At 43.9% G+C, this 25,916-nt stretch overlaps 2 protein-coding genes across 2 annotated transcripts in view; both read left to right on the top strand.

The window, feature by feature from the left end:
* Positions 1–727, top strand: part of Myo3a (myosin IIIA) — a 180,268-nt gene extending 179,541 nt beyond the window's left edge. Inside the window, exon 33 of the mRNA XM_038334855.1 lies at positions 622–727. Coding sequence (XP_038190783.1) covers positions 622–727 — 106 coding nt within the window. The remainder of the gene's footprint in view (positions 1–621) is intronic.
* Positions 728–5,125: 4,398 nt separating this feature from the next.
* Positions 5,126–25,916, top strand: part of Gad2 (glutamate decarboxylase 2) — a 74,231-nt gene continuing 53,440 nt past the window's right edge. The window contains exons 1-7 of the mRNA XM_038334499.1: positions 5,126–5,201; positions 5,918–5,977; positions 6,154–6,303; positions 7,274–7,507; positions 11,827–11,917; positions 12,373–12,485; positions 17,998–18,113. Coding sequence (XP_038190427.1) covers positions 5,126–5,201; positions 5,918–5,977; positions 6,154–6,303; positions 7,274–7,507; positions 11,827–11,917; positions 12,373–12,485; positions 17,998–18,113 — 840 coding nt within the window. The remainder of the gene's footprint in view (positions 5,202–5,917; positions 5,978–6,153; positions 6,304–7,273; positions 7,508–11,826; positions 11,918–12,372; positions 12,486–17,997; positions 18,114–25,916) is intronic.

Genomic DNA, 25,916 nt, shown 5'->3' with positions numbered 1-25,916 from the left:
GATCGAGGGAGTGTTTAAAAGAAACATTTGATTTAAAAGTCCAGAAGGTGAGCAGGGTGGTGGTGTTGCAAGCCTTTAATCCCAGCACTTAGGAGGCAGATTCAGACAGATCTCTGAGTTCAAGACCAGCCTGACTATGGAGTGAGTTCCAGCATAGCCAGAGCTGTACAGAGGAACCCTGTCTCAAAAAAGAGAAAACAAAACACCACCAAAAAAAAAAAAAAAAAAAAAAAAAAAAAAAAAAAAAAAAAAAAAACAGATCATAAACCTTGAATGTTCTTGGTTGATGAAAGTCTCTTACAAACTAAATAAGGCACTAAAGCATGTTTTTATTAGCTGTGAATTATTGTTCCAAACAAAGCCAGGCTTTGTGATCTCTATCTTCTAGTGGTTGGCTCTCATCCAAACACAAAAGCCACCAGCTTCATCTCTGCAAAGCTGCAGAGCATCTTTACAGCTAGTTAAGTTGGGTCATTTAACCTGACATTTTGGTCGTATCTTTCTTAAAAGTGTGTGGTTGGTGAATAGCTCAAGCAAGAGGAGTGCCTAGCTCTGGGAGGGTAGCTGGAAATACCGCTACTAGCAGTTGCCAGCGACTGTGAGCCCCTGTCTGACTTGCAGGTGCTGGACCACCAAGGGGAGCGAGGAGATCTCCACCAACCCCTATGACTACAGAAGGCTCCTGCGCAAAACCTCCCAGCGCCAGCGCCTGGTGCAGCAGCTGTAGTCGCTACTGAGTTCAGAAAGTGCTGGACCCTGAGATGCTACAAGGACCACAGCAGCAGTGAGGCACCCTCAGAGTTTTAAACCCCTTTGGGGAGTTCCAGATGCTGGACCTCTAGACTTCTCCCAACTTCAGTTGCCCCATCACCCTAATGTACCACTTGATTCCACTGTTTGTGATTCAGGTAACCACTGTGTCTGAGCTGTCACCACCCCCTTGCTCATTTTTAAATGATGTAAGAGATTTCTTCTTTCTTGAAAAGACTTTTTGCAGGACCTTGTTTGAATATGACAGAACAAAGTGGAAACAACTTTGAAGGGGAACACATCTCAAACTTGCTTTTTTCTCCTCTTTTGATTAGTAAGATTTCTAAATAAAGTAAGCATCTCGGAAAGTGTGTTTTACAAGGGCTTGTCTGCCTTGTGCTTTGGGGGCTCTGTCTCTGGTGTACAGCTGGGCTGGTGGCAGGAGCTGAGATGAGGTCTGTCTTCAGCAGCTAATCCCCAGCCCCAGCTACTCTACACCATAACCCACCTTAAACTGAACCTAGAATCTTGGACGAACCTCCAAACCCATGCCCACACAGCCTTCCGGGCCAACCACACTGGCACTGGTCCTCAGGCTGAGAACTGTCAAATAGTAAGGTCTCTTTCTCTGCAGATTTGAAGTAACCTCCTCTCCTTAGAAGTTGGCCACATAAAAGTGAGCAAACCGGCAGCGGGTAGGAAGCAGGAGTTTCCTTACCATTTGACTTAACATATATATTTCTCCAGGTTTAACCCTTCCATGAAAGACACCAGGTCTAGACGATCCTGCACGAGCAAAGAAGGCACAGGCAGGGTTCCAGTGAGGACTGGATGGGCAAGCAGGTTTTGGTCAGGTTAGGTCAGGGTTCTGCTGCCCAAAACCCAAACCAGTGGGCACTGATAACATTTGTGTCCGAGAGTTGTCAGGGTCTGTGCAGAGTGGACCCCTAAAGCTCCCCACACCTGGGCTTATACAGCCGGTTCATATTACAAACAGGATTCTGCTGAGGAGAGGCCTCCTGCTGTGACAGGGCCAAGCCCCAAATCCAAGTGTGCTCTTCTCCCTGCTCCTACCCTAGTGAGCTCCACTCCAGTTTGGGACCAGACAGACCAGGACAGAGGAGTCACCCTGTCATGTGCCAAGGCATGGATAGATCGGCAGAACCTGTACCTGACACAAGAAACCGGCCGCAGGGCTCGCCGATATGGGAGAGGCGGGAGTAGGAACCCTGAAACTGGCTAGGTTTTCTGTGCTTCTGCACTCCACCTGGAGCAGGTACTATAAGGAGGAGCCCTGCTCCTCTGCCTGTCAGACCCATCCTTCAATCCTGGCTTCCAGTGGCCCCTCAATACCGAAGTCCTCCCAAGAGTATCGGCAAAGGCATGTCAATTTCTGGGTAGAGAGGCGACAAACAGCTCTGCTCCAGCCCCTGCACTCCGGGTTAAGTAAGACTGAAAAAGGAAGTAGCCAGCCCTTGGTGGAAGATTGCAAGGTCATAGCTGTTTTCATCCCTTTTTCTTTCCATCTATACTTTCTCGGTCCCTCGATATTTAAACACCAAAGGGACACGGGGAAACTTGTACCAAATGCCCTTCTTTGGTCCCACCTGCCACGGGGATTTCTGGATACGCTGTGGACAAGAAATGGGTCGTTCCAGGACACCTTTCTGTGGGTTATGCTGGAGATTTTGGTGTGGGTCTCCCACATTAAATGGAAAGCCTTCTCCTGGTAACAGCCTTCCCAGTCTGCACTGCCTCCTTTGTCAACTAATGGCTGTAATTATTACCTCCACGAGCTCTTTTGTTATCGCCACCCCGAGGGGGGGAGGCTCTTTGGGGAAATGAAAAAATTTACAAAGCAAATTGCTGTCTAGGAAGAGATGGATTTTTAAAAGACGAACCCAGTCCCACTTGCATCTGAAGTGGGGAGTGGCAAAAAATATTTCTTAATGTAAAAACCACCATTTGATTTAAAAATATTCGAGGCTGTGAACTTTAATTGCATTTAAACAGCACCGTTTTAAGTCACTGTTTTTGAAGAAGTTAAATTCAAATGTTGAGATTCTACCTTCCTCTTGTTTTCTTCCATTTCTTCCTTGGAAGGTGTGTACGTGCTGTGTGTGTGTGTGTGTGTGTGTGTGTGTGTGTGTGTGTGTGTGTGTGTGTGTGTGTTTATGAACCTTTTTATTTCAAACCACTCATCCATAGTAAAAAAAAAAAAAAAGCTTCAACCCCAGCCAGCTGGCCTGAAGCAAATTATTTGCAGGATTTGGTATGGATTTAAACAAAGAACCCGAGTCATATCGGCAAAGCTTGAGGAGCAAGCACCCAGCAGACGTCGGAGCCAAGGCATTCCAGGAGGTTTTGCCTCTGCCAGCTGAAGCGATCAGTCCGGGAGCGCCCTAAAGACTGACCAAGCTGAGCCATAGGGTCAAGATTACAGCCTTCCCTGGCCATGCTCCTGCTTCTCGCCAGAACAAGCTTAGAGAGAACCTCGGGCTGCACCCAACAGTGCCAATTGCAACCAGGGATCCTGCAATTTAAGTGGGCATCCACTAACTAGCTCCTCCATGGGCCCCTGGATTCTGACACGTGGGAAGAAGATAAAGATTTGGGGAGAGAATGCACTTGGAGACCCAAGACTTGGGCCTCTGCAAAGCCACCCCAGGTCTCAGGATCCCTAACAAAACAAGTCACCCTGGTCGCCAAGACAGAAGGCTCCACTGTCCCTGCTCTGGAAAGAGCTTTGTTCCTGTTTTAAAAATGCGGAGAAGGAATATAGGGCTTTGGGGACTGCAGAAAAGGCTAACACTAGCCCAGGGCGCCCAGGGAAGGCAGTTGGGAATGGCTGAAACCAGTGCTTTCCAGCCAGTCTTTCTTGAGCTCTCGTAAGCCCGGAGTCATAGTTACAGTGTAGACCAGAGCTAAGTCCAAGGGCCCCAAATCCTCAAGGTGCAGCTCCTATTTAAGAACCTTTAGGGACAGGAAAACAGAAAGGATCGTTTCATTCTTTATTAGAAAAAGCAAAACTACTGCTCTCTGGACCTGGAAGTTGACAATTTTATATTCTTAGGTAATCCCCATTCCGACCTTAAGGATTCCTTTTGGGAAGGAGAGGTCATTGGTTTGAGTCCCCCTAAAAAGAGGAAATGCATTTCTTCTGATATTTAGAAAATCTGGTTTGCTTACTTGGAACCCCCCTGCACGCCTCCTACGCACCCGCGTGTTTGTGTCACGCACTAACAGTAGGCTGTTTCACGCCTCTATAGGCCAAGGTCACCTAGTAACCGGATCCCCTCCCCCATCAACCATCAATCCTGTGGGATGTGTCAGCTCTCCCCCGTTCCTATTCAAGAAGTTTCTGTTTTATTTATTTAATTTTTCCCAGCCCGAGGTCCTCAGTGATAGACTCCAGCGTGGATTTTAATTGCTTCAATCAGCAGTCTTTCTCTTCAGCCGTCAGTCAAAATCTGGACAGTGGGTCCGGGGACCCAGCGCATGACTGCACAGGAACCCTGCGCCCCGAGGCTGGCTCAGCTCAGCAGGCAAACGCTAGGCTCTGCAAAGGAGATAAAATGAGTCCGTCGGTGTGTAGGCGGCCCACCTCCCTCCCTCCTTGGTACCTTCCCCACGCTCTGAAGCTGTGCCTGATTGCGGCCAGGTGGCCTGGGCTCTTGAGGTCACAGCGACCTCGGCGCCAGTTTGGAGGAAGGAGGGCACAAGAACTGTTTTTGCTTGTCCGCAGTCAGAGTCAGCCCTCAAACAATGAACCAATCGATGCACACGTAAAAATCGGTCTCGGTCACCCTTCCAGCCCCTCCAAGGTCTCCCTGGTCTCCCGGTCACCAGGGCCAGCGTGCAGCTGGCTGCGGTAGCACCCTGGACAGCGCGTTCGAGTGGAAGCGGGAAGCGGGGAGCGCCTGTGGCTGGGTCAGCCCTGCGCAAGCACGACTCCCCCGCAGCTGACTCGCGTTACAAAGCAAAGCCTCGCACCTCACGATCCCGCTCCTCCATTTCCCCTCCGTCACTCCCTCATCTCCCCACCGAGCTCCCTCTCCCTAAAAATCTCTTGGGCCCTTTCCACTTTCCAATCTGCGAAGATCCTGGCGACTTCTCTATTTAGCTTCTGTGAACAGCACAGCCGCGACCATACGCTCTGACTGGAACACGTACGCACGAGCACCGGCACACGCAGACAGCACGTTTCCTGTCCCTGTGTGACACCCACCCTCGTCTCGCGGACGCGCCAGTCCCCGAGCGTTGCCCTCCTCCCGCCACACACACACACTCACAGACGCACGCGCGTACAGGGTCTAGCTGAAGCCAGCTCCCCCGCATCTACTCAGAGGCGACCGGCGCCAGTATCGCAGAGCCCATGGCCTCTCCCGGCTCCGGCTTTTGGTCCTTCGGATCTGAAGATGGCTCTGGGGATCCCGAGAACCCGGGTACAGGTAGGACAATAGGGACCTTCAGCGGGAGAGCTTTGTGGATAGCCGGCTTGGGATTTGCAGGGCTGCGCAGATGATCAGAGCTTTGACATCTGCAACAGGAAACTTATTCGGACGCTTCGCCCTGCTACCTGGGTTAAATCCTTAACTGTATGAGAACCCCAAACTTCCGCAGTCTTTTGTCCCCCGGGAAGATGCCCAGGATGTCTCAGCCCATTCCCCTAAGCATAGACTCCTGAAAGACCGCAGCGTTTGAGGGAATCGACGGACTTCAAGGACTGGGGGGGGGAGTAGATTAGGGGGGGTGGGTTTGCTTTGGGCCTCTAGACCCTGGACAGGGGAAGGAATATAGCAAAGAAAGACGAAATGGGGAGTAATTTAGGGTCTGGAACGCAAGCGCGACGAAATGGGTAGCCCGGGGTCTAGGAAAGACGGTTCTGGCGCAGCTGTGAGGGTCTGGAAACCTGCGCACCTGGTGAACAAGTGCGAAGGGCGGTGGTGTGGCTTTCTTCACGGGACTCGGTGAAGCCAGGTCTAGCTCTGGATTCAGGTTCCCCCGGGCTACCCCACCTGCTGAGAACAGAGTCGCCTGCGGCCGCTCGCGAGGTTGGAGCCGGATTCCCAGACTCCTGACTAAAGACCTCTTTCACTCGGAACGAAATTTCACTCGCCCGTCTGTTCTCTTTCCACTTCGCTGTCCCTCTGCCTGGCGATCGCAGCGAGAGCTTGGTGCCAGGTAGCTCAAAAGTTCACTGGCGGCATCGGAAACAAGCTGTGCGGTGAGTGTTTGGCGCGCTGGGGAGAAGGGCGGGCAAGGTCGGGGGCTAGGGCTGGCTGAGAAAAGTCGCCGAGCCTGCAACCAGCGTCCGCCGAGTCCTCTGCTGCGGATGGGCGGGGGTGCAGGAGACAGACTCTCGCCGGCTAACCGGGCCCCGCGCTCCGTGTCCTTGTCTAGCTCTGCTCTATGGAGACTCTGAGAAGCCAGCGGAGAGCGGCGGAAGCGTGGCCCCGCGGGCCGCCACTCGGAAAGTCGCCTGCACCTGCGACCAAAAACCCTGCAGCTGCCCCAAAACGGATGTCAACTACGCATTTCTGCACGCAACAGGTAAAAAGGTGCCTGCTGGCCAGGACCGCGCTCCTCCCCAGCGACGCCTGACCCTCAGGCACCCAGTGGATGGTGGGGGCGGGCCCTCTGAGAATCTTGCGTGAAATTGGAAGCGCGTTGGGTCCAGGGGCGGGAGCGCACCGAGAACCCGGCCCTAGCGTTTCCGAACAGGAGTAGACGGCCACAACGCCTGGAGCCAGCGCAGCCTTGAGAATTGAGGATGGTAGTGGCCTAGGCTTGCGCCCGATTTCTCTGCGCTGCCCCAGTCTCTAAGTAGAGCAAATTTCCAAGTGCCCTCCCAGATAGTTCGTAATCACAGGGACATTTTTTAGATGTTTGATTGGATCCAGAGCAATTTGTAACCGTGATTTCATTGAGGAACGATTCTGTTTACGTGAGCCCTGGGCGCTAAATTTTACCTCCGATTGCATGATTCCCAGTCTCCCAAACAGCGTGAAAGTGCGCTCACACACACCCACACGCCCCAACTTTGACAACATCTGGCCTTCAGAAGTCAGAGATAATGACTTGGCAAGACTGACTTTTCCTGGTTTGCACGAAGGCATTTCTCAAACATTCCCAACGCGGAGTCTTGTCAATTGAAAGGATTACTCATGACATTTAGGACAAACGCCTGTGAAACAGACAAGTCGAGCCATTTTTTTTTTGAAAAAAAAAATAAACCAAACAAGATACTATGTTAGGAATAAAAATGCAAAATTTAATTTCCGAAGGAGGTTTTGTCCGCTTGTGTTTCCAGATGATGTGGTTTTTGTTTGAAACGGGGTCTTCTACCCATTAAACCAGATCTGATCTCCAACTCCCAGAGATTCCCCTTGCCTCAGCCTCCCTCCCAAGCACTGCGATTCCAGTGCCAATAAATTCAACTCAAAGAGAAATTGTTTGATCCATAATTGCCTGGATTTTTGCGTAGTAAAATCTAAAGCATCCTTTCCATTCCATTCTTCAGACCTGCTGCCAGCGTGTGATGGAGAGAGGCCCACTCTGGCGTTTCTGCAAGATGTTATGAACATTTTGCTTCAGTATGTGGTGAAAAGTTTCGATAGATCAACTAAAGTAATTGATTTCCACTACCCCAACGAGCTCCTTCAAGAATATAATTGGGAATTAGCAGACCAACCACAAAATTTGGAGGAGATTTTGACGCATTGCCAAACAACTCTAAAATATGCAATTAAAACAGGTATTGTGCAACCAGCAATAATAAAGCTTTTTGTTTTGCAATTTTCATTTTTTTCTATAAAATCGTTCCTGTTCTACTGGGTCGTGTTATTCTCAATATTGCAAAATTGCATTTGTTTAAACATAGTCATTATTAGAGTAATCCAAAAGCACCTTGTTGATAATGTCAGAGCCGTCGTTGGGTATAAATCTGAAGAGTGGCACGGAGATGAATCAGAGGTTGCAGAAACCATTTGTCACTAGGGTAGAAGTGACCCAAAATGGAGAAAATGAGAGCTGTAAAGACTAAGGGTGCCATCCTGTAAGCCTGAGCCCCAGGGTGCTGCTGGCAATTTTCTTGGCACAGAACTGATCGGGAGTCCCAAGTAACCAATTTATACAGTCTTCAGGCTGGAGGGAGAATGTTGTGGCATTGCTTCAAGTGACTAAACCTTAGGTTTGAATTCCAGTTTTTCTCCTGTTTTGAAAGAAGTGCATGCGAACACACACACACACACACACACACACACACACACCCCACAATATAGACTAGCTAGCAGTTCAGCGGTATTACATAAGGATTTGTCTCCTTCGCATTGGCTGTGCACGTGAATAAGAATATCTGATTCTCACAGCATCCTTTGAAACAGGATAAAATGACGATGTAGTTCCCGATGCCACACCCGTTTGAGTGCCTCCCAAGCTTTCTTCCACCCAGGGCCTGAGGTCTGCTTTTCTCTACATTCTTTCTAATCATTTTGATACACAATGAAACAAATTAAAAGTGATAAATGTGAATACCTTTCTGAGGTGGAGGGGGGAAGGCTGAAGGATCTACAGTGATTCGTAGAATTAAAAAGATTTACTGGTAACTAATAAATGTGAAATATTAAAGAATCATTAGTCATGCAAATGCTATATTTTATGCTATCATTTTCTGGGTGATTTGTTAGTATAACAAATGACAAACATTTTAAGAACATTTGCTTCAAAAGCAGTTTAACCTCTTCCCCCCAAACATTCTTTATATCATCAGAGGAGAAAGGTTTGCATAGAAGCCTTGGGAAACTGATTTATTGTGTAATTATTGTCCATTTTCGAAGACTTGGAAATGGATATGAGGGGAAATGAGCTTAACTTGCTGATTTATTTCTGTGGATTATAATTTTTGGAGATTTGTTAGATAACGTCAGTTAGTCCTGGAAAACCAGTAGGATACGTTGTGCCAGGCATGAAATGACTGATACTCTGCTTCTACTTACTTTTCACACATCCTTCTGTGCAAGCTTGAGGAATGGTTTTAATTCTTTTCTGCATAGCCCATCCCCCACATTTGACATTTAAATTCACTAATGCCAAATTGCTAATTATTGTTTATGTTGCTCATAAATAAAAAAAGAATACGTACTTTTTTTTACATCTTCATTCTCAAAAGCTGGTCATCTTTGAAATTCAATTTAAAGTTAAGATAATGGCATCTGACAGTCAATAGAAGTAATAGGTCTGTGTATCGGTGCTCTAGTGCTGTCGAGGGGAGGGGAATGAAAACATCAATGAAATGCTTAGATTTTTTTTTTGCTATATATTTTTGTAAAACTGCTAAGTCAAATGTTGCTGTGGTGCATTTTATTTAAAGTGAAGATAAAAATCTATGGGTTAAGATGAATATCTCAGTATTATTCGTGCCATATTTTGTCTTCTCTCCATACATCCCCAAATAGCACTTCAAAAAATCATCAGCAGGCAGTTTTCGTCTTCAACTGTCAAACTTAAGGCTTATTATGCTGTTAATATTCTGTTTGTCAACTGGAACTACACAATCCATCAAAACAGTTACCCTCCCTGTTACCATTCAGTATTCTTATGATCCTTGAGAGATCATTTTATAAAATGTCACTTAGTCTCTGATAACAGTCCTTAGCTCGATTTCCATTTGGCCTCCGACTTTAGAAAGGATTGAAGGGCAGTAAGAAAGACTTTTAAGTGAGGTGCCTGTTCAAATTACTTGTCAAGAGACGCTAGAACTAGAAGCTTCAGTAAACAGTGGGAATCTAGACAATTCCTGCGTCCGCGAGAATTGTTCTCTTTAGCTGTGGTGGCCAAACAGGGTAATGCTAATGTAGTCTTTAATCTTTAAGAGAGCCCCTAGACAAAGGAAACCAAGGAGCATCCTTCTGCGGGTTGTCAACTTACAAAAAGCAGTTTTAGAGGATTTTTGGCTCCTCTCCAACTGACTGTGAGCATCAGGTTTCATTTGCCAGGTGCCAGCTTTTGCACATCATCCTTTGAGACTCGTTCGCTAATCTGTGCAGGAGCCTATCTGTGCTTGGAACAGAGCATGGTCCTCTCAGAGTGCTCACATCACACGGGCCAGGCCAGGGGTGGTAGGGTGCCCAGCACTGCTGGAGCTGCTATCAGATTCAGATGCAGCGTCTCACACTCTCAGACAACCCTGGATGGATGCAGTGGGAATCCCTTGCAGGCAGCATGTAGGGGCCACAGGAGCAGAACAGATGTAATTAGGGGGACATTTCTGCCAGAACCCCAAAGGTCATGCTGTTCTGACTGTTAAGCTACCTCCCTCTGCGCTTTCACATCATCAGCAGCAAATGAAAGCTGTGGTTCAGGAGAAAATCAGATGAAATTGCAGACCAAGGTCAGAAACTGTATTGAGTGAAGGAACCCTGGTAAGAAGCATCAGACTGTGTTTAGTTCACCGAGAGTATCTGTTCAAGCAGGGTAGGCTGGAGTTCTGGTGTCGAGAGCTCCTGCACACACCTAAGACATCCTCTCAGTTCTGTGCAGAGGTTACCATACCAGAATTTCCAGAGTTAAATCCTGTGTGCTAATAGGTAGGGTCATCTAGAAATGTATATAAGCTATAAATCCAAATTGATTTCCTCACTCAAAAATGATTTCATGACAGCAGAGTGGAGGGCCCTCTGGAGGGAGAAGTGGGCTGTGATGTCAGCTTCGGGCTACAATGAAATGAGGAGTCAATGAGGCAGAGAGAAAAGGATGGCATCTTGCAACAGCATCTGCTGCAGCTGAGGGACTTTATACCTTTTCTGAATGAGTAAACTGATGAGGTCAGAGTCAAAGGGTCCTGCAGAAGAGAGAAAAGGGGGTGGAGGCATGATCTGAGGTCATAAAGGAGGTAATGTCAAGAATTAACTAGAGTCGCAAAATTCCAGTCCCTCTAAAATGTGCTCCTTCCCAGTGCTATCTGTTCCCATTGTCGAACTCTCTAGCCACATGCCCAGAGCTGATAAGAGAGCCTTCTAGTCCCTGAGATAAGCAACGTGCTTTTTTCATGTCCTTTATCTTGTTTTGCCCACACTTGGGACATGAGACTCACATCACAGGCACCAGACAGATGTCCAGCAAGTGACAGGTACCTTTTTGAAATTCAGATGCTACCTCCAGAATTTTGCTTCTTTCCAAATTGCTGTTGCTAAACAAAACATGGATTTATTGATAGCCTTCTATGGGACAAGATGAGAAAACAGACTCCTGATGAGATATTTATAGCCACATTTTAAATAACAGCCTCAGGGGGTATGTGGAGAGCAACCCATTTGCAGAATTTTAAAGAAATCTAGTTTATTAGATAATCCTTTTAATGGGTGAGTCTAGCCATTGATTATATTTTTTCACAGATCTGTGTTTAGTTCTGCTCTAAATCTCAACTAAGAAGGGGCTTTGTTGTTCATAATCACAATTCAGATAGGGAAAACTGTCAAGAATTAGCTTTGTCTATGCCATCTCTAGACACTCATCACCTTTGAATCCAGGGCAAATCACTCGGCAGAGTGTCCTAGTTTCTCATTTTGGTCCTGTCTCTGTAATCATCAGTCATTTGTCACTGATATTATTATGAATGCTGGCATGCCTGAAGGATGTCATGGTGTGACTGATTCTCAGAACAGCTCAACAAAAGGACTGTTAGCAGTATCAGTGCAAATGGGAGTAACGATTTGGGATACCATAAAATTTTAGTTTGCAATTGTATTGAAAGTATAGTAGGAAGTAATCTAATCCCACATTGCAAAGTACATATGATTTTTAAAGGGCCCATTTGAGAGAAGATCTTTAGAGAGCATCTTGGGAACTACTAAACTCAAAGTAGCCTCTGGTTAGAGGAAGGGTTGCATGAGTGTGAGTGCACATGTGTGCACATGGTCACATGTCTTTGTGCTCACAGGCACACTTGCATATTATATTTCTGAATATGCATCTCTTGCAACTGAAGTATCTTTCAAGATCCTTTAGTTATTTAAAAAAAATGTGTTTGGGAGACATTTATTTTCACTGGTGGCAATCTAATTCCATTTTATTCAGGGCATCCCCGATATTTTAATCAGCTGTCTACTGGATTGGATATGGTTGGGTTGGCAGCAGACTGGCTGACGTCAACAGCAAACACTAACATGTAAGTAGCTGATTACACAAAAATCGCTTTTGTGTAAATCTCTTTGCATCATGTATTCTCATTCTAGCTTAATTTTAAAAACACCTTTATATGACTTTGATTTTATCAAACTATGCAAAATACTAAAATACAAAAGAGACTTTTTAATATTCTGATTTAAATGATGAGTCATGTGAAAGAGAACAGCGCCCACTGTTGCCTTTTTCAGTGTCACACTGAACAGTACAGTAAGCTACCCCTGTATATTATGTCAGTAATTGAAGATCTTGGCTTTAAGGAAACAGAAAAATGAGTAATGTTTTGGAAAGTCTTTTATAAATAATTTTATGTTTAATGTTAGAATCCTTGCATCTATGAATGTAAGTTTTAAAAACCAGAAAATATTCTGTGATATTATAATGGTAAATAACTTATTTGAGCTACATGCATAAAATATTGTCATTTATACATTTCAGGTTCACCTATGAGATTGCTCCTGTATTTGTGCTGTTAGAATATGTCACACTAAAGAAAATGAGAGAGATCATTGGCTGGCCAGGGGGCTCTGGAGATGGAATATTTTCTCCCGGTATATATATTTCAAATTTTCTCTGTTTTATTCTTCTGACATGCCATGTTATAAACTTAAGAAAAGCAAACATCTATTTTGTGTTTATGATTAGAATACCTAGGCTGTGTGCTTATCAAAATAACAAGTGCGGCTGAATCCATTGAACACACCTTCAAGCTTACTAACGCCAGTTGTTTGTGCTTAACGGTATAATCAGACATGATAGTCACCCAACACTTCTACCCATATATAAGATGTATGTATAGTGCTGGACAAAGGAATAACGATTGCTAATAAGGAAATTCACACTTGCTGCATTTCCCAGAATGAGTGAAATGTAAGAGGCATTTACTACAGCACTCAGTGGGTGATGGTGTGTGCTGAGGCGTGTTTCCTCGCTTGAGCGCATTCCCTTCTCCAGTCTCTGGAATAACAAGCAGGGAAGTAGATTTAGGCTAATTTCTAATTTCAAGGAGGACAAACAGTGCATGGGAGATGATGATTCCTTAGAGCTGAAAGAGAGTAGGGATTTCCTTGAGATATTTTTCCTTCCTTCCCTTTTTTTATGTCACCCAGTGTTTTCCATTTTGCTTTTTATACCAGCCACCGCACCCTAGGTTCCATCATTTATACCTCTCCCAGTCCATAGAAACAACCTGAGACAAACGCTGTGTCCTCAGCTCACGACTGTGACCTTGACTTGATTCACTGATAAAAGAGAAGCTAGGAGGGCGATGGAAAAGTCGCTGACCCATGCAAGAGAAGTCTGGTGTCAGAGCAGAGCCTAATCAGTAAGAGGAAGCCAGTCTTCAGTGCGCTCTGATGGGTGGGACAGACAGGAGGGCCATCTGCCTGTGCCAGCAGCAGCATGGCCAGATTCTGATCCCTCTTAAGCAAACCTGCAGAGGCAGGTGAGAAGCGAGAAAAGAAAGAAAACCTGTGAAGATGAAACAAAGACCCAACAACAGCAGTCTCAAAACTGCATATGTCTGTCTAACCACCTCTCAACCATTATTTCATGTTTTTAAGTACATATCCTCTTTTCTCTAATGCTAAAGGGAAAGGTGTCAGTTAAATGGAAGAGAAAATTAGTCTTTTAAAAAAAACAAGTTATTGAACACTAGTCGTGATGGATTCTTTCATTTTCTAGGCAATTTAGTGCTTACTCTCCTTTGATGCTAAGTTTGTAACTTGGTTTTTATTGTCTGAAGTTATGCTTAAGACACATGTTTATGGAGGACTAGGTAGGGTTAGCAGGGTTATGATGTCAACATCATTTCCACCTTACTCATTCTCTTATAAGGTTGATTGTGGAGCTAAGCTGTCCTGAGATATGCCAAGAACAACATGGTTTCTATTTTAATGGTTCATAGAAGTAGGATGTTGACTATGAAATTTTGACTAGTCTAAATAGGAGACATGCCTAATTATCTTGGAACCTGAATACTCCAGAAAACATACACCCCAAGAAAGACTCCTCGTTGATGGTTTTGTTAGGTTCTATATGGTCTGATGGGTGGTAGCAAATTATCAGGTGGAAACTGTGGAGATTCTTCCTTTGAGCCTGAAGATTCATATGTTTCAGCTTAGTGAGAAAGCCAGAGATGTAATGTTATATTGTAATATAAATATTCCAAGTCAGAGGGGACAGCATGAGAAAACAATGGGGACCTGTTTCTCCTCAACTTCCTAAAAGAAGAGTGATGGCTCATAGCATCCTTATTTTCTGGAAGATGTTTTATTAGATAGCATCTAGCCTTGCTCCTGGGCTAACAAGTCAAATGATCCAAGGGGTGGGAGCAGGGAAAGTAGAATTACTGGCACCTAGGTTGTGCCTGTGTTCCTAGTACTAAATCTTAAGAGTTGGGTCTTTGACTTGGACAAAATGCTCAACTTGTTTTGATTGATAGTAGTGTTCATCTCCACCACTAGCACTCAGAGACTTGGTACTTCCTGGAAATTCCACTATGACTCCTAAAATTCTGTTGAGAGAGGTTTCTGTCCTTCCTGGTCCTGCAGCCATTCAGTCTCAAAGAAACATGCAGAGGTTTATATTAACTATAAACTGATTGGCCTAGTCAATCAGGCTCCTTATTAACTCTTTTTTAAAAAATATTTATTTATTTATTGTGTATACAATATTCTGTCTGCATGTATGCCTGCAACAACAACTACAGATGGTTGTGAGCCACCATGTGGTTGCTGGGAATTGAACTCAGGACCTTTGGAAGAGCAGACAATGCTCTTAACCTCTGAGCCATCTCTCCAGCCCCCTTATTAACTCTTATATCTTACATTAACCCATAATTCTTGCCTGTGTTAGCCATGTGGCTTGCTACCTATTTTATCAGTGAGGCATTCTCTTCTTGCTTCCTCTGTGTCTGGGTGATGATTACAGACTGGGCTTTCCTCATCCTAGAATTCTCCTGTTCTGATCGCCCTGCTTATACTTCCTGCCTGGCTACTGGCCAATCAGCAGTTTATTAAACCAATAAAAGTGACAAATCTTTACAGGGTGAAAGACTATGTCCCACAGCAGAATTCTGTATATGTGATATTATCTACACCTGAAAATCAAAGCACGCTCTAGTCTTTGGCAGGTCATAAAGAATAAGGACTAAGGGAGAATAAGGCCTGGCTTAGCCACAGATCTTTTCCTGGCATTGTCATTCGAACATCCATCCTCATCCTCATGTGCACAAGTCTCTTCATCATCCTCAAGGTTGCAGGCGGTCAGGGCTGGAAGCCTCTAGTTTACACTTGAAGAGTGCTTTCTTTGTGTACATCCTCCTTTCTTTTCTCCTCTCCCTCACCCTCAGCCTGGGAATGTAACAAGAGTTGTAGCTCTCAACTAGAGAACCAAAGCTACCCTCCCTAAAGAACCATTGGGAATGTCTAAAGATCTTTTGAGTTGTTGTGGTTTGAAAGAAAATGCTGCTTGCAACTGAAAACCATGGATGGGGCTAACCACCTTACATAGCCTAAGACAACTCACCTTTAAGGAATTCTGTAGCTCAAAATGTCTGTTAGTGCTAAGACTGAGAAATCATAAGCTTGAAACATCTCTAAAGCTTTGCTTTGAGTCCACAATCACACAGTGTCTGTCTTTCAACTGGGCATCAGAACTGAACATACTTGTTGTCTTGAACCTCTAGGGTTCAACAAGGTAGTAGTAACTGCCTGCATTCTGACTATAGGAACACCAGGGTCTGGTTGGTGGTGACTTCGTACCAAGTGGCCTGTCTGTATTAGAGCCCAGAGCTCATAATGCAAAGGTCACAGCCTTGTATGGGCTCTTCAACTTGGCAGAGCCTGCTTGCTCCTCAGCCACTACAAGAAAAGACCAATCAAACCATCCAGAAATAGTCCTTTGGACTATTTCTTCCTTGGAGTGAGCAGAGGGATATACTTTTACTCTGCCTTCTGGTCTCCCGTTTTCTTTGCCAACATATTCGTGTGCATTCATATATCCTGGATAGCAAAATTTCTAAGCTTCTCTATAGTCCTGCAGAAAGTTTCATTGCTGGTCAGGTGAGATGTTATTTACAGAGTAGGGTAAAACCTTTTCATATAAAATCCTTGACAGTCTTGGGGAAATATAGGAAATGCAATTCCATATGGAGCTGACACCATCAAACATCATTGTATTAATGAGTGTAATTGTATCTCAGAGATATCTTTGAAAGAAAAGACCCGTTTAAAGGACTGGACCGAGAATCATGAGATGAGTGTGGATATTTATCATACATTCTGTAGAGTCATTAGCAGCCTGCAGCATTAACCGTGGTTTGTTTATCTTAATTCAAGCATTAGGCATTGCTGTAAAAAGAAAAGAAATAACCATATGCCACTATCATAGTACCAGGATTTTATAGGCCTAATGCCAACTGGTTATGCTTATAAACTAGAGAGAAAAGAAAGGAAAACATCTCTTTTCAAAAGTCTCTTCAAGATGAGCATAATGGTACATACATAAATTCCAGAATTTGGGAGGCTGAGACAGGAGGACCATGAGTTCAAAGCCAGCTACGTGATAAGATGTTGTAAAGAGCTCCCCAGCAAGAGCTAAATAAATTAAAACTTCCCCTTAAGGTGCCTTGCTCACTCCCTCCCCAACCCTCCCCATCCTTTTTGAGAGGGTCTCTCTGTAGTTCTGGCTGTTCTAGAACTCACTATGAGACCAGGCTAGACTTGAACATATGCACCATCATGCCTGGCATCTAAGGTGCTTTTCTTACTGTGGTTGGGGCAAATATGCTTTTCTGAACCATCTTAGCTGTACCTTGAATCTGAGGATGCAGTTCAAAGGAAAACTACAAGCATTTTCCCTGGAAGTTAGAGGTCAGTGTTTCATCAACTTTCCCCACTCATTATCCCCTTTTAATCTACCTGGGTTTCTAGATGTGTAAAATAAACACAAAAATAAGATATCCATTTATATTGGGCTGGAGAGATGGCTCAGCGGTTAAGAGCATTGCCTGCTCTTCCAAAGGTCCTGAGTTCAATTCCCAGCAACCACATGGTGACTCACAACTATCTGTAATGAAGTCTGGTGTTCTCTTCTGGCCTGCAGGCATACACACAGACAGAATATTGTATACATAATAAATAAATAAATATTTTTAAAAAGGTATTCACTTATAATGAATCATAAATAATTATTTTAAAGTAATTTTGTTATAGATAACATTTTTCCACTCATTAAGAACAAACACATTTGCATAATAATAACGTTTAATTTTACAAAAAGAATTAAGCTTTGGCAAGACACGTGATACTGCACTGGGTATAGGCATCACCATTTTTGGACTTACTCCTTATTTTTATTTTATGATAGCCTATGCCACATTGCATCAATACACAATATTAAATGGCAGAAGTGTACTTAGGGACATTTCGTAAATTGTAGAAAATTATGTCTGAGTCCCAAATCAATATCCATTCATTTGTTATTTATGATACTCATATCACCAACTCAAATAACAACTTTAAAATTCAAACATTCTAACACAATACAATCCAGATACATTGATAAGGACCAGCTAAGAACAATGATAGAGAAATATTAAGCTTGTTTTCCATAACTAAGCTATTACATTTCTGTAAGAGCAAAAATTGTTTCATGTACAGTAAAAACACTGCTATTTATAACATACAATAATATTATATCTGAATCAAGCCACTTCAATCAGTGTTCATTGGTATTATGTAGCATGATGCAAAAGATCAGGTGAAAATTTTATGTGTTTAGAATCAACGTACAGTCACCTTGCATAATGTAACGTGGCCAAGCACTGCCCCAAACATCTCAGACTCATTATATGTTTGATTCTGAAATAGTGTGTGGTCGTTGTATACTGTGAGACGTTTCACTGTTGGCAGTTTTTTTGACCCCACCTCCCCACCTCATTCAGTCCTACGACCCCATCCGGGGCTGTGACCCACACAGAGAAAAAAACTGTTGTGGGTCTGTGAGATAAAGAAAGTGTCGATAGAGATTAGAATGAGTAACTGTTTCTGTGCCCTTCAGGTGGCGCCATCTCCAACATGTACGCCATGCTTATCGCCCGCTATAAGATGTTCCCGGAAGTCAAGGAGAAAGGAATGGCTGCCGTGCCCAGGCTCATCGCCTTCACGTCAGAGCACGTATGTGTTTGCACTCTTCCCAGGGTTTGCATTGATGATCCTCAGTTGAATGAATGACACCCACAAGTGCTTTTTGTCCACATGTTCCATTTTCTGGAGACACTTCAAAGAATGAGGGGACAGTCGAGTTGAGCTGAGCTGTCCAAAATCTTCTTTGTCTCTGGAATGCATGGAAACCTCAAAGATAAAGCAGAATTTATACCTTTTATTTTAAAGATTTATTTATAGCTATGTGTATATCTGCATGTGGGTATGTGCAGGTCCCCATGTAGGCTAGAGGCCTTCGTGTGGTCCTGGAGTTACAGGCAGCTGGGAGCCACCCAGTATGGATGGGGACCGAACTCTAGTCCTCTGCAAGAGCAGTACCTAGCTCTCTAACTGCTGAGCCATCTCTCCATCCCCAAAGCAGAGTATATTGAATTCCAGTTCCCGTCCTCCATGTCTTTCTATACTGTTTGCTGAGGGCCAGAAGCAAGAGAAAAGGCAGTGTGGCTTTCAACCCTTCCAAACCACTGAAGCCGGGCTTCATATCTTCCAAGTTCTAGGAAGCCCTGTTGATGAACCCTTGCCAATTAAATCTTCAGTTTTAGTGATTAAATAGATTCAACCCTGTGCCTTTAGCCATTTAACTCCAAGCTGGCTGGAGTTAAATGTATTAGTTATGTTTCTTAGATAGCTTGGGGGTGGGTTTCATCTCCCTCATGGTTTCAGACAATCCATTCAATGAGATGAAATCATGGTGGAGCAGAGCAGCTTACACCATGATGGGGCTAGGAAGCAGAGGTTGAGCACGCTCCCTTCTCCCCTCTTTCATTCTGTCTCGGCCTCCAGCCCATGGGTTAGTGTACCCCACTTCAGGATGGGTTGTACCCCTCTCAGTTGATCCTCTCTGGAAACACTCTCATCTCGTGGGCATACCTAGAAATGCTGTGCACCTCCCAGGTCATTCTGAATCCAGCCAAACCTCCAATGAAGATTAAGCATCCTAATTACCACAAAGAAATGGTATAGGGGCCTTTCCTGTCTGATCTGTAAGACGTATCTCTGTTGTGCACTGGCTCCTGCCTACCTCTGGGGTTAGCTAGATGGAGGATAAGAACTCTGGCCCTCCTTGTTGGATATCATGGCATAGAACTTCACGCTCCTCCTGTGCCCTTCAAAGAATACACGCTATCCTTCCTACTACCGTGTACGCAAGGAAACAGTGTTCCAATCTGTTCACATAGTGTTGACGGAGCGGTGGGGCTGCATCCCACCACCCAGCTAGTTTTACACCCAAAATAATTACACTGAAACTGTATTCTTTTAAACACTGCTTGGCCCATTAGCTTCAGCCTCTTACTGGCTAACTCTCATGTTTTGATTAACCCATATTTAGTAATGTGTGTAACACCACAAGGGGTGGCTTACCGGGAAGATTCTAGCCTACATCCATCTTGGGTCGGAGCTTCATTGCATCTGACTCACTTCCCTTCTTCCCAACATTCTGTTCTGTCTACTCCACCCATTTATGTTCTAACCTATCAGGCCAAGCAATTTTCTTTATTAATTAACCAATGAAATCAACAGATTGATGGAAGACCCTCCTCCATCACACATAGCGAACAGCTCTAATGTACCAGAGAACCAGCTCTCTGTTCTCTCTCACCAAGCAGGGCAAATCAGCAAGGGAGCTACACTGCAGAAGCTTATGCCACACAGCAGGGCCACGCCCTGCTGACATGGGCCTCACGCTCTGACCTACATCAGGAGATAACTTTTTTTCTCTATGGAAAAAACAAGTATATGTTCCTTCTCCTGATTTCCCAGAAGCAGATCTAGATCTCTAGATAGTTAAATATTTCTGTATACTCAGCTTCAAAATGCTCAGAATTGTTTTATGTTAGACATTCTTTTCTTTGGCTCTCTAAGGTTAGCCCAGTAGCAAGCTGTCCTATGCTATCTGTCAGGTATCTCTACCTTCAGCATAAGTTCTGGAGCCTCACACTTGACAAAGATTGACAGCCTGTTCTGAAAAGCTCAGACCATATGCTCTGAGATGACTTTTGTCATACTTTCTGTTCTTCATATTATAAACTTGAAGTCCATTCCTTCATTCCTAAGAGGAAGAAAGGCAACTCAGCTGTTTACTTCTCAGTGCACACAATGAAAAATGGTAATTCAACTATAATCCTTACCTAGAATAGCAATTGACTCTGGCTATATACTTTCCATTTTGACACATGAATTATTCTTTTTAAAATATGATATATCTGATTATTCTTTGGCAGTCTAAAAATACTTCAATAAATAATGAGAATAAAGTTATTTGATTTCCACAGCCTTGTGGGGTGGTGATAAAATATATAGAGGGCCTGGCACAGGCCAAGGCAGGCCCTGTGCTTGCTGCCTCAGTCTGAGTTCATATGAGCTTTGTTCATGATGGTTCAGAGGGCCTTGGTTTGGTGGTGGTATTCTCCACCTCCTCCAGCTCTTACACTCTCTCCACCTCATCTCCCACAGCCTTCCCTATGCCTTGAAGGGAGGGATTTGATGGGGACATTCCATTTAGAGCTGAATGTTCTGAGGTCTCTCACTGCCTTCATGCCTGGCTGTGGATCTCTGTGTCTGTTCCCATCTGCCAAGGAGAAGCTTCTGTGATGATGGTTGAGCAAGGCACTGGTCTATGAATAGAGCAGCCTGTTGTTAGGAGTCACTATATTTTTTTTTAGAACAGTAGTATTTGGCTTTACCCTAGGTTCTTGCGACATCTAATCTCAGTCCTTGGTCACCAAAGCAGTAACAGGTTCCACCTTGTGGAATGAACCTTAAGTCAAAGCAGACATTGACTAACCACAAGCTTTGTACCACCATTGCCCTAGCATATGGTGCAGGCAGTGAAACCTTGTGCATCAAGGTTTGTGGCTGAGTTGGTTTTTACATTTACTTTGGATAGATGCTATAACATAGGGGCAAAGGCTCTATGTAGGCACTAGGTCAACTTCTCCATGTTCAATGGGTTTTATACGTGCTGTAAACTTAGGGTTTTGCAGTTTCATAATCAAATTTCTGTCATGAGCTTTTTTTCTTAATTAGAAGATGAGGCTAAATTATCAATTCCTGCCTATGCCTGGAATAAACCACGCTCCTACGCCAGGCTAGAGGGACGTTTTTAGAAAAAAGTGGCACAGCACCTACCTGCACCTTCACCCAGACTATTTTAGATGCAGTGTTTACAAATGAGTCCCACTCTGGAAACGTCAGGCAGAGAACTCACCTGATTTCCATCTCTAGTTCCTTTGGGTCTGGTTCATTCTTTCCTATAGCTCCTCTTGACTTCAGGGCAAGGGTACAGATTTCCTATGTAATTTCAGATTTTACAACCATTTTGTTTGTACGAGCTCCTGAAATATCTCCAAAAACTCTAAAGAAAAGCATCAAGTCTTTCCTAAATGGCCTTTTCTCCTGTCTAAACACGGTCAGTTCTTGCAGTGGGGTTTCTCCCATAAGAAAGAAAAAGGAGCTTCCATACTGGTTTTGGAGTGGGGAAGACAATGGCTACAGTGACTTTCTTCTTTTTCTTTGAGAGGTTGTCCCAGCCCAATACTTGCAGGACGCAGATGAGAATACCAGCAAACCCTTGCCTCATGCCTGGGGCACAGGAAGCTGTACTTACGTAAAACACCAATCCTGCTTTCTAGAGGGGAAAACCAAGCTGCAGCCACGAGAGATGCTTTGCCCTGGATTACACAACCAGCACGGCACAGCCAGATCGACCGCCCCTGTTCCTCTGCCATCCAGTACTGCTCTTTTGGTTGCTGGGCTGGGTCACTAAATGCCATCTTGTAGCTAGAGGCTCCCGAGTTTACTGGTAGTATCATGTCTCACGTGCTGTTTTCCTCTTCTGGTTACTCTGGTGCTGATGTTTCCTAATGTACCAAACCAGGTTAAGATATTGTTATTTCATTCTGGGTGCTGACTCTGTCATCTGACATGTTTAGTTAGAGCCATAATCCTAGTTAAGGTTACTATTTCTGTAATAAAACATCTTGATCAATAGCAAGTTTGGGAGGAAAGGGCTTATGTGGTATATACTTCCATATCTCTGTTCATCACTGAAGAAGTCAGAACAGGAATTCAAACAGGGAAGGAACCTGGGAGCAAGAAATGATGAAGAGGCCATGGCTGGGTGCTGCTTCCTGGTTTGCTCCTTGTGTTTTATTCAGCCTGCTTTCTTGTAGAACCCAGGACAAACAGCCCGGGGATAGCATCATTCATGATGGGCTGGACCCTCCCAGTCAGTCACTAATTAAGAAAATGTACTATAGGCTTGCCAATAGCCCAGTCTTATAGAGGTGTTTTTTCAGTTGAGGCTCCCTCCTCTCCGGTGACTTTAGCTTGTGTCAGTTTGACATTAAACTCACCAGTACAGTGACCTGGGAGGAAAATGGTGTTTAGTGACCCCATTGTCCATCACTTCCAACCAGAAAGGTCACACATTCAGGGTTCAGGGTGGGGGGGTCACCCTTTATTACCTGCATGATCAGTGCATACTGGAACTTCGTCTAGAGACAGCAGAGACTAGCACTTATCTAGTTGATAAGTAGAACAAGCTGTTACATTTTTCTCTCTGTTCAAATGAACTGCTCTCTTGCAAAACTTGGATAGGACTGCATTAAACAGACAGCATTAGAAGTGAGTGAGTCACTACTGAGCTGCAACAGAAATGGTACTGAGGCCATGAGCAACGAGTTCCAAGATGACTTCCCTGCAATATGTAACATCACAAGATCATGACACCAGAGGGGCCAAACAGCCCGTTCACTCCACACACTCACCCTCTGCTGGATCATCACCTCCCCCAAGCCTTTCAGGAAAGAAAAGCTTAACAAAAAGCAATTGAATGAGTTCTAGATAAGTTCTTAAAAGCTGATACAGCAAGGATCTAAAATCCTAGCTCAAATCTCATCTGTCTCTCTGAACTCTCGAAATTCCATACTATGAGATGCATTTCACATCTCTCTTTATTCCTCATGTGACAGAAGCTCTTCCAGAAATAGCTTCCACAGAATAATACAATGTCATTGAGGAAAAATGTCCTTCGTAATTGTAAGAAAGAGAAGGATCTCTCCAGCACATCACCAGGACATATTCCCTCCACTTTTCACAGATCAAGAACTGCCTGTATCCATGTCTTCTAGAATGGGTCATCAGGCATCTGCTCAGGCCTCTCATGGGAAGAAGGGAAGTAATTCTCCTGACTACATTAGAAAACAGCTTGCACATTTTATATATGGCATTCTGGAGGAAGTTAATTCCCAAAGTATTTATTCTTAAATAACAACAACAAAAATACAAACATTTTATTTAAGAAAAAATGTTTCATACAGCATGGAAAAAGGCAACTCTCATGTAATGCAATGGCACACATCTGACACAAACTGACAGAAGGGAGAATAAGAAAATAGGATCTGAAGTCAGTTCAACTTCAATACCCCTGCTCTGCCACTGCGTTTGTACCTCATTTTCAGTCCACTCTCATGTTGCTTTCTCCTCATGTTTACTCCTGAAAAAGAAATTAAAAGCTTTCCTTATCTCATCTTGATTCCTCCGTGTCTGGGTGACGACTGCAGACTGAGCCTTTCCTCTTCCCAGAATTTTATTCTGGTTTCCCTGTTTATACTTCCTGCCTGGCTACTGGTGAATCCAAGCTTTATTAAACCAATACAACCCACAAATCTTTACAGGGTACAAGACCCTTGTACCACAGTACTTCTTCTTTTTTTCTTTTCAAAATAAGAACTCTAAATCTAATTTCCTTTGTTTAGCTTTATCCTGACCATTACCCATAACAGCTTGTAACCAACACTCTAAAAAAAAAAAAAAAAAAAAAAAAAAAAAGACAAACATCTCTAATTCATCTTTTTGGGAATGTGGGCATATTTTTCTAGGCTGCTTCCTGCTGTGTGGGGGCACTGGTAATCTTATGGGAACCTAAAGAAAATGTAGGATTATGGTCAAGTCCTGACTGGAATAGTCTGTGACGCTTGATCATCTCAGCAGCAGTCTTGAGGCTATTCTAGATGTAAAACTCAGAGGAAACTCCAACAGAGGTCTTCTGAAATGTTGGCTCGTCTGGGCCATCTGCTCCTATGTGAGATTTTTCAGAGGGTCTTCCTTAATCAAACCTTATTTTTCTTAACCCTGAATGAACCCACATGCTCTCATTTCCTGTGGAAACAAAAGTAAAACCTCTTCATCAAAGTAACATATCTTTTGACTTATATTTTAAAGATAAGGCACTTTCAAAATATATTTGTTGGATTAGGTCAGCAGCATTTATAATCAAATGTCTTTTAGCAGCTGTTACTCCTTCCTCAGCAATCAAACAATTCAGAAACAACACAATAACATACAGTATCCAGATTCTCTGTATATTTTCCATCTTTATGTGACTTTATTTTAAACTCTATTTTTTATTTTTATTTTTATTTTTTGGTTTTTTAAGACAGGGTTTCTCTGTGTATCTTTGTCTGTCCTGGAACTCACTCTGTAGACCAGGCTGTTCCTGAACTCGCAGAGATCTGCCTACCTCTGCCTCCCAAGTGAGAGAATTAAAGGTGTGTGCCACCACACCCAACTACTCTCTTTCTTTTTTTTAAGGACGTTATCGTTTTTTTCCCCCAAGCCTCCATATAGTTTTAAACATACTGTAAACCACTTAGAGTTTCTTGTTCATCTGAATCTATCTTTACTGTGTATCTCTCTTTTTCTGACCACATGAGTCTTTAATTTGCTAAGCGATATGGCTAGGATTAAAACCGTGGCTTTGACAGCTGGCTCTACCCCATTCCTTAGCTTTCTGAGAGTCTAGCCTCATGGCAGAGGTGTTGGTGGGAGCCATGTTTATTGCCACAACTCTATGGAGTTTTAAGGTCCCTGCCACCACCAAGAAGTGTGCTGTCTGCTATTCATAAACACCATTTAAGTGCTTTGTGGCAGAGCCTCTTAAAAGGGCTTCAAGGTTTTTACAGCTAAATCTGAGTCAGGAAACCTCTCTTAAATGAGACCTGTTTGTCTCCAGCAAAGAGAGCCTACCCAAGAAAATGCTGCTATCAAGAAGCCATGCTTAACTTTGTTCTTTTGTGTCTAGAATTACTTCCCAAGCTCTCTCAGGCTTTATGAGGATATAGTTGTCCACATTGGTGCCATTTTGTTTGCCTGGCTATCTTAGTCAGTAGAGCATGGGACTCTTAATCCCAGGGTCATTGAGACACCATATAGCCACCAGAGGAGAAAGATGTGAGCCACCAGCCAGAACCTTGCTGGTAGGCCATAAGCTTCATAGTAAAATATAAAACAATATAAATGTGTTAGTTTAAGATATAAGAGCTAGCTAGAAATATGCTTAAGCTATTTTTCAAACAGTATTGCAAATAATTTAGTTTCTGAATAATTATTTTGGGTCTGGGCAGCCAGGAATGAACAAGCAGTCTCACCTAACATAGGTGTGAGTAACTATAAACACATAACTAGCTCTCCTGGAGATGTTGTATAGCCATGACTAATAAGGGATTGGGACAGTGGGGTATAGTCCCTGAGCTATAGATTCTTTACTTCTTCCTTCCTCTTTCCTCTCTTCCCTCCCCTCACTCACCTTCTCATCCCATCCCTCACTTCAGTTCACCTTCCCTCCCCTCCCCTTCCCTCCTCTTTCCTCTCTTCCCTTTCCCTTCCTTCCCTCCTCTCATCTAACCTTCTCATCTTTTCCCTCCCCCTCCTTTCCTCCCTTCTTTCCTTCCCTCCTGTGCTGTTCTGAGCCAT

The sequence above is a fragment of the Arvicola amphibius genome, chromosome 6 (assembly GCF_903992535.2).
Source record: "Arvicola amphibius chromosome 6, mArvAmp1.2, whole genome shotgun sequence".
NCBI lineage: Eukaryota > Metazoa > Chordata > Mammalia > Rodentia > Cricetidae > Arvicola > Arvicola amphibius.
This window is presented reverse-complemented; position numbering and strand designations above follow the sequence as displayed.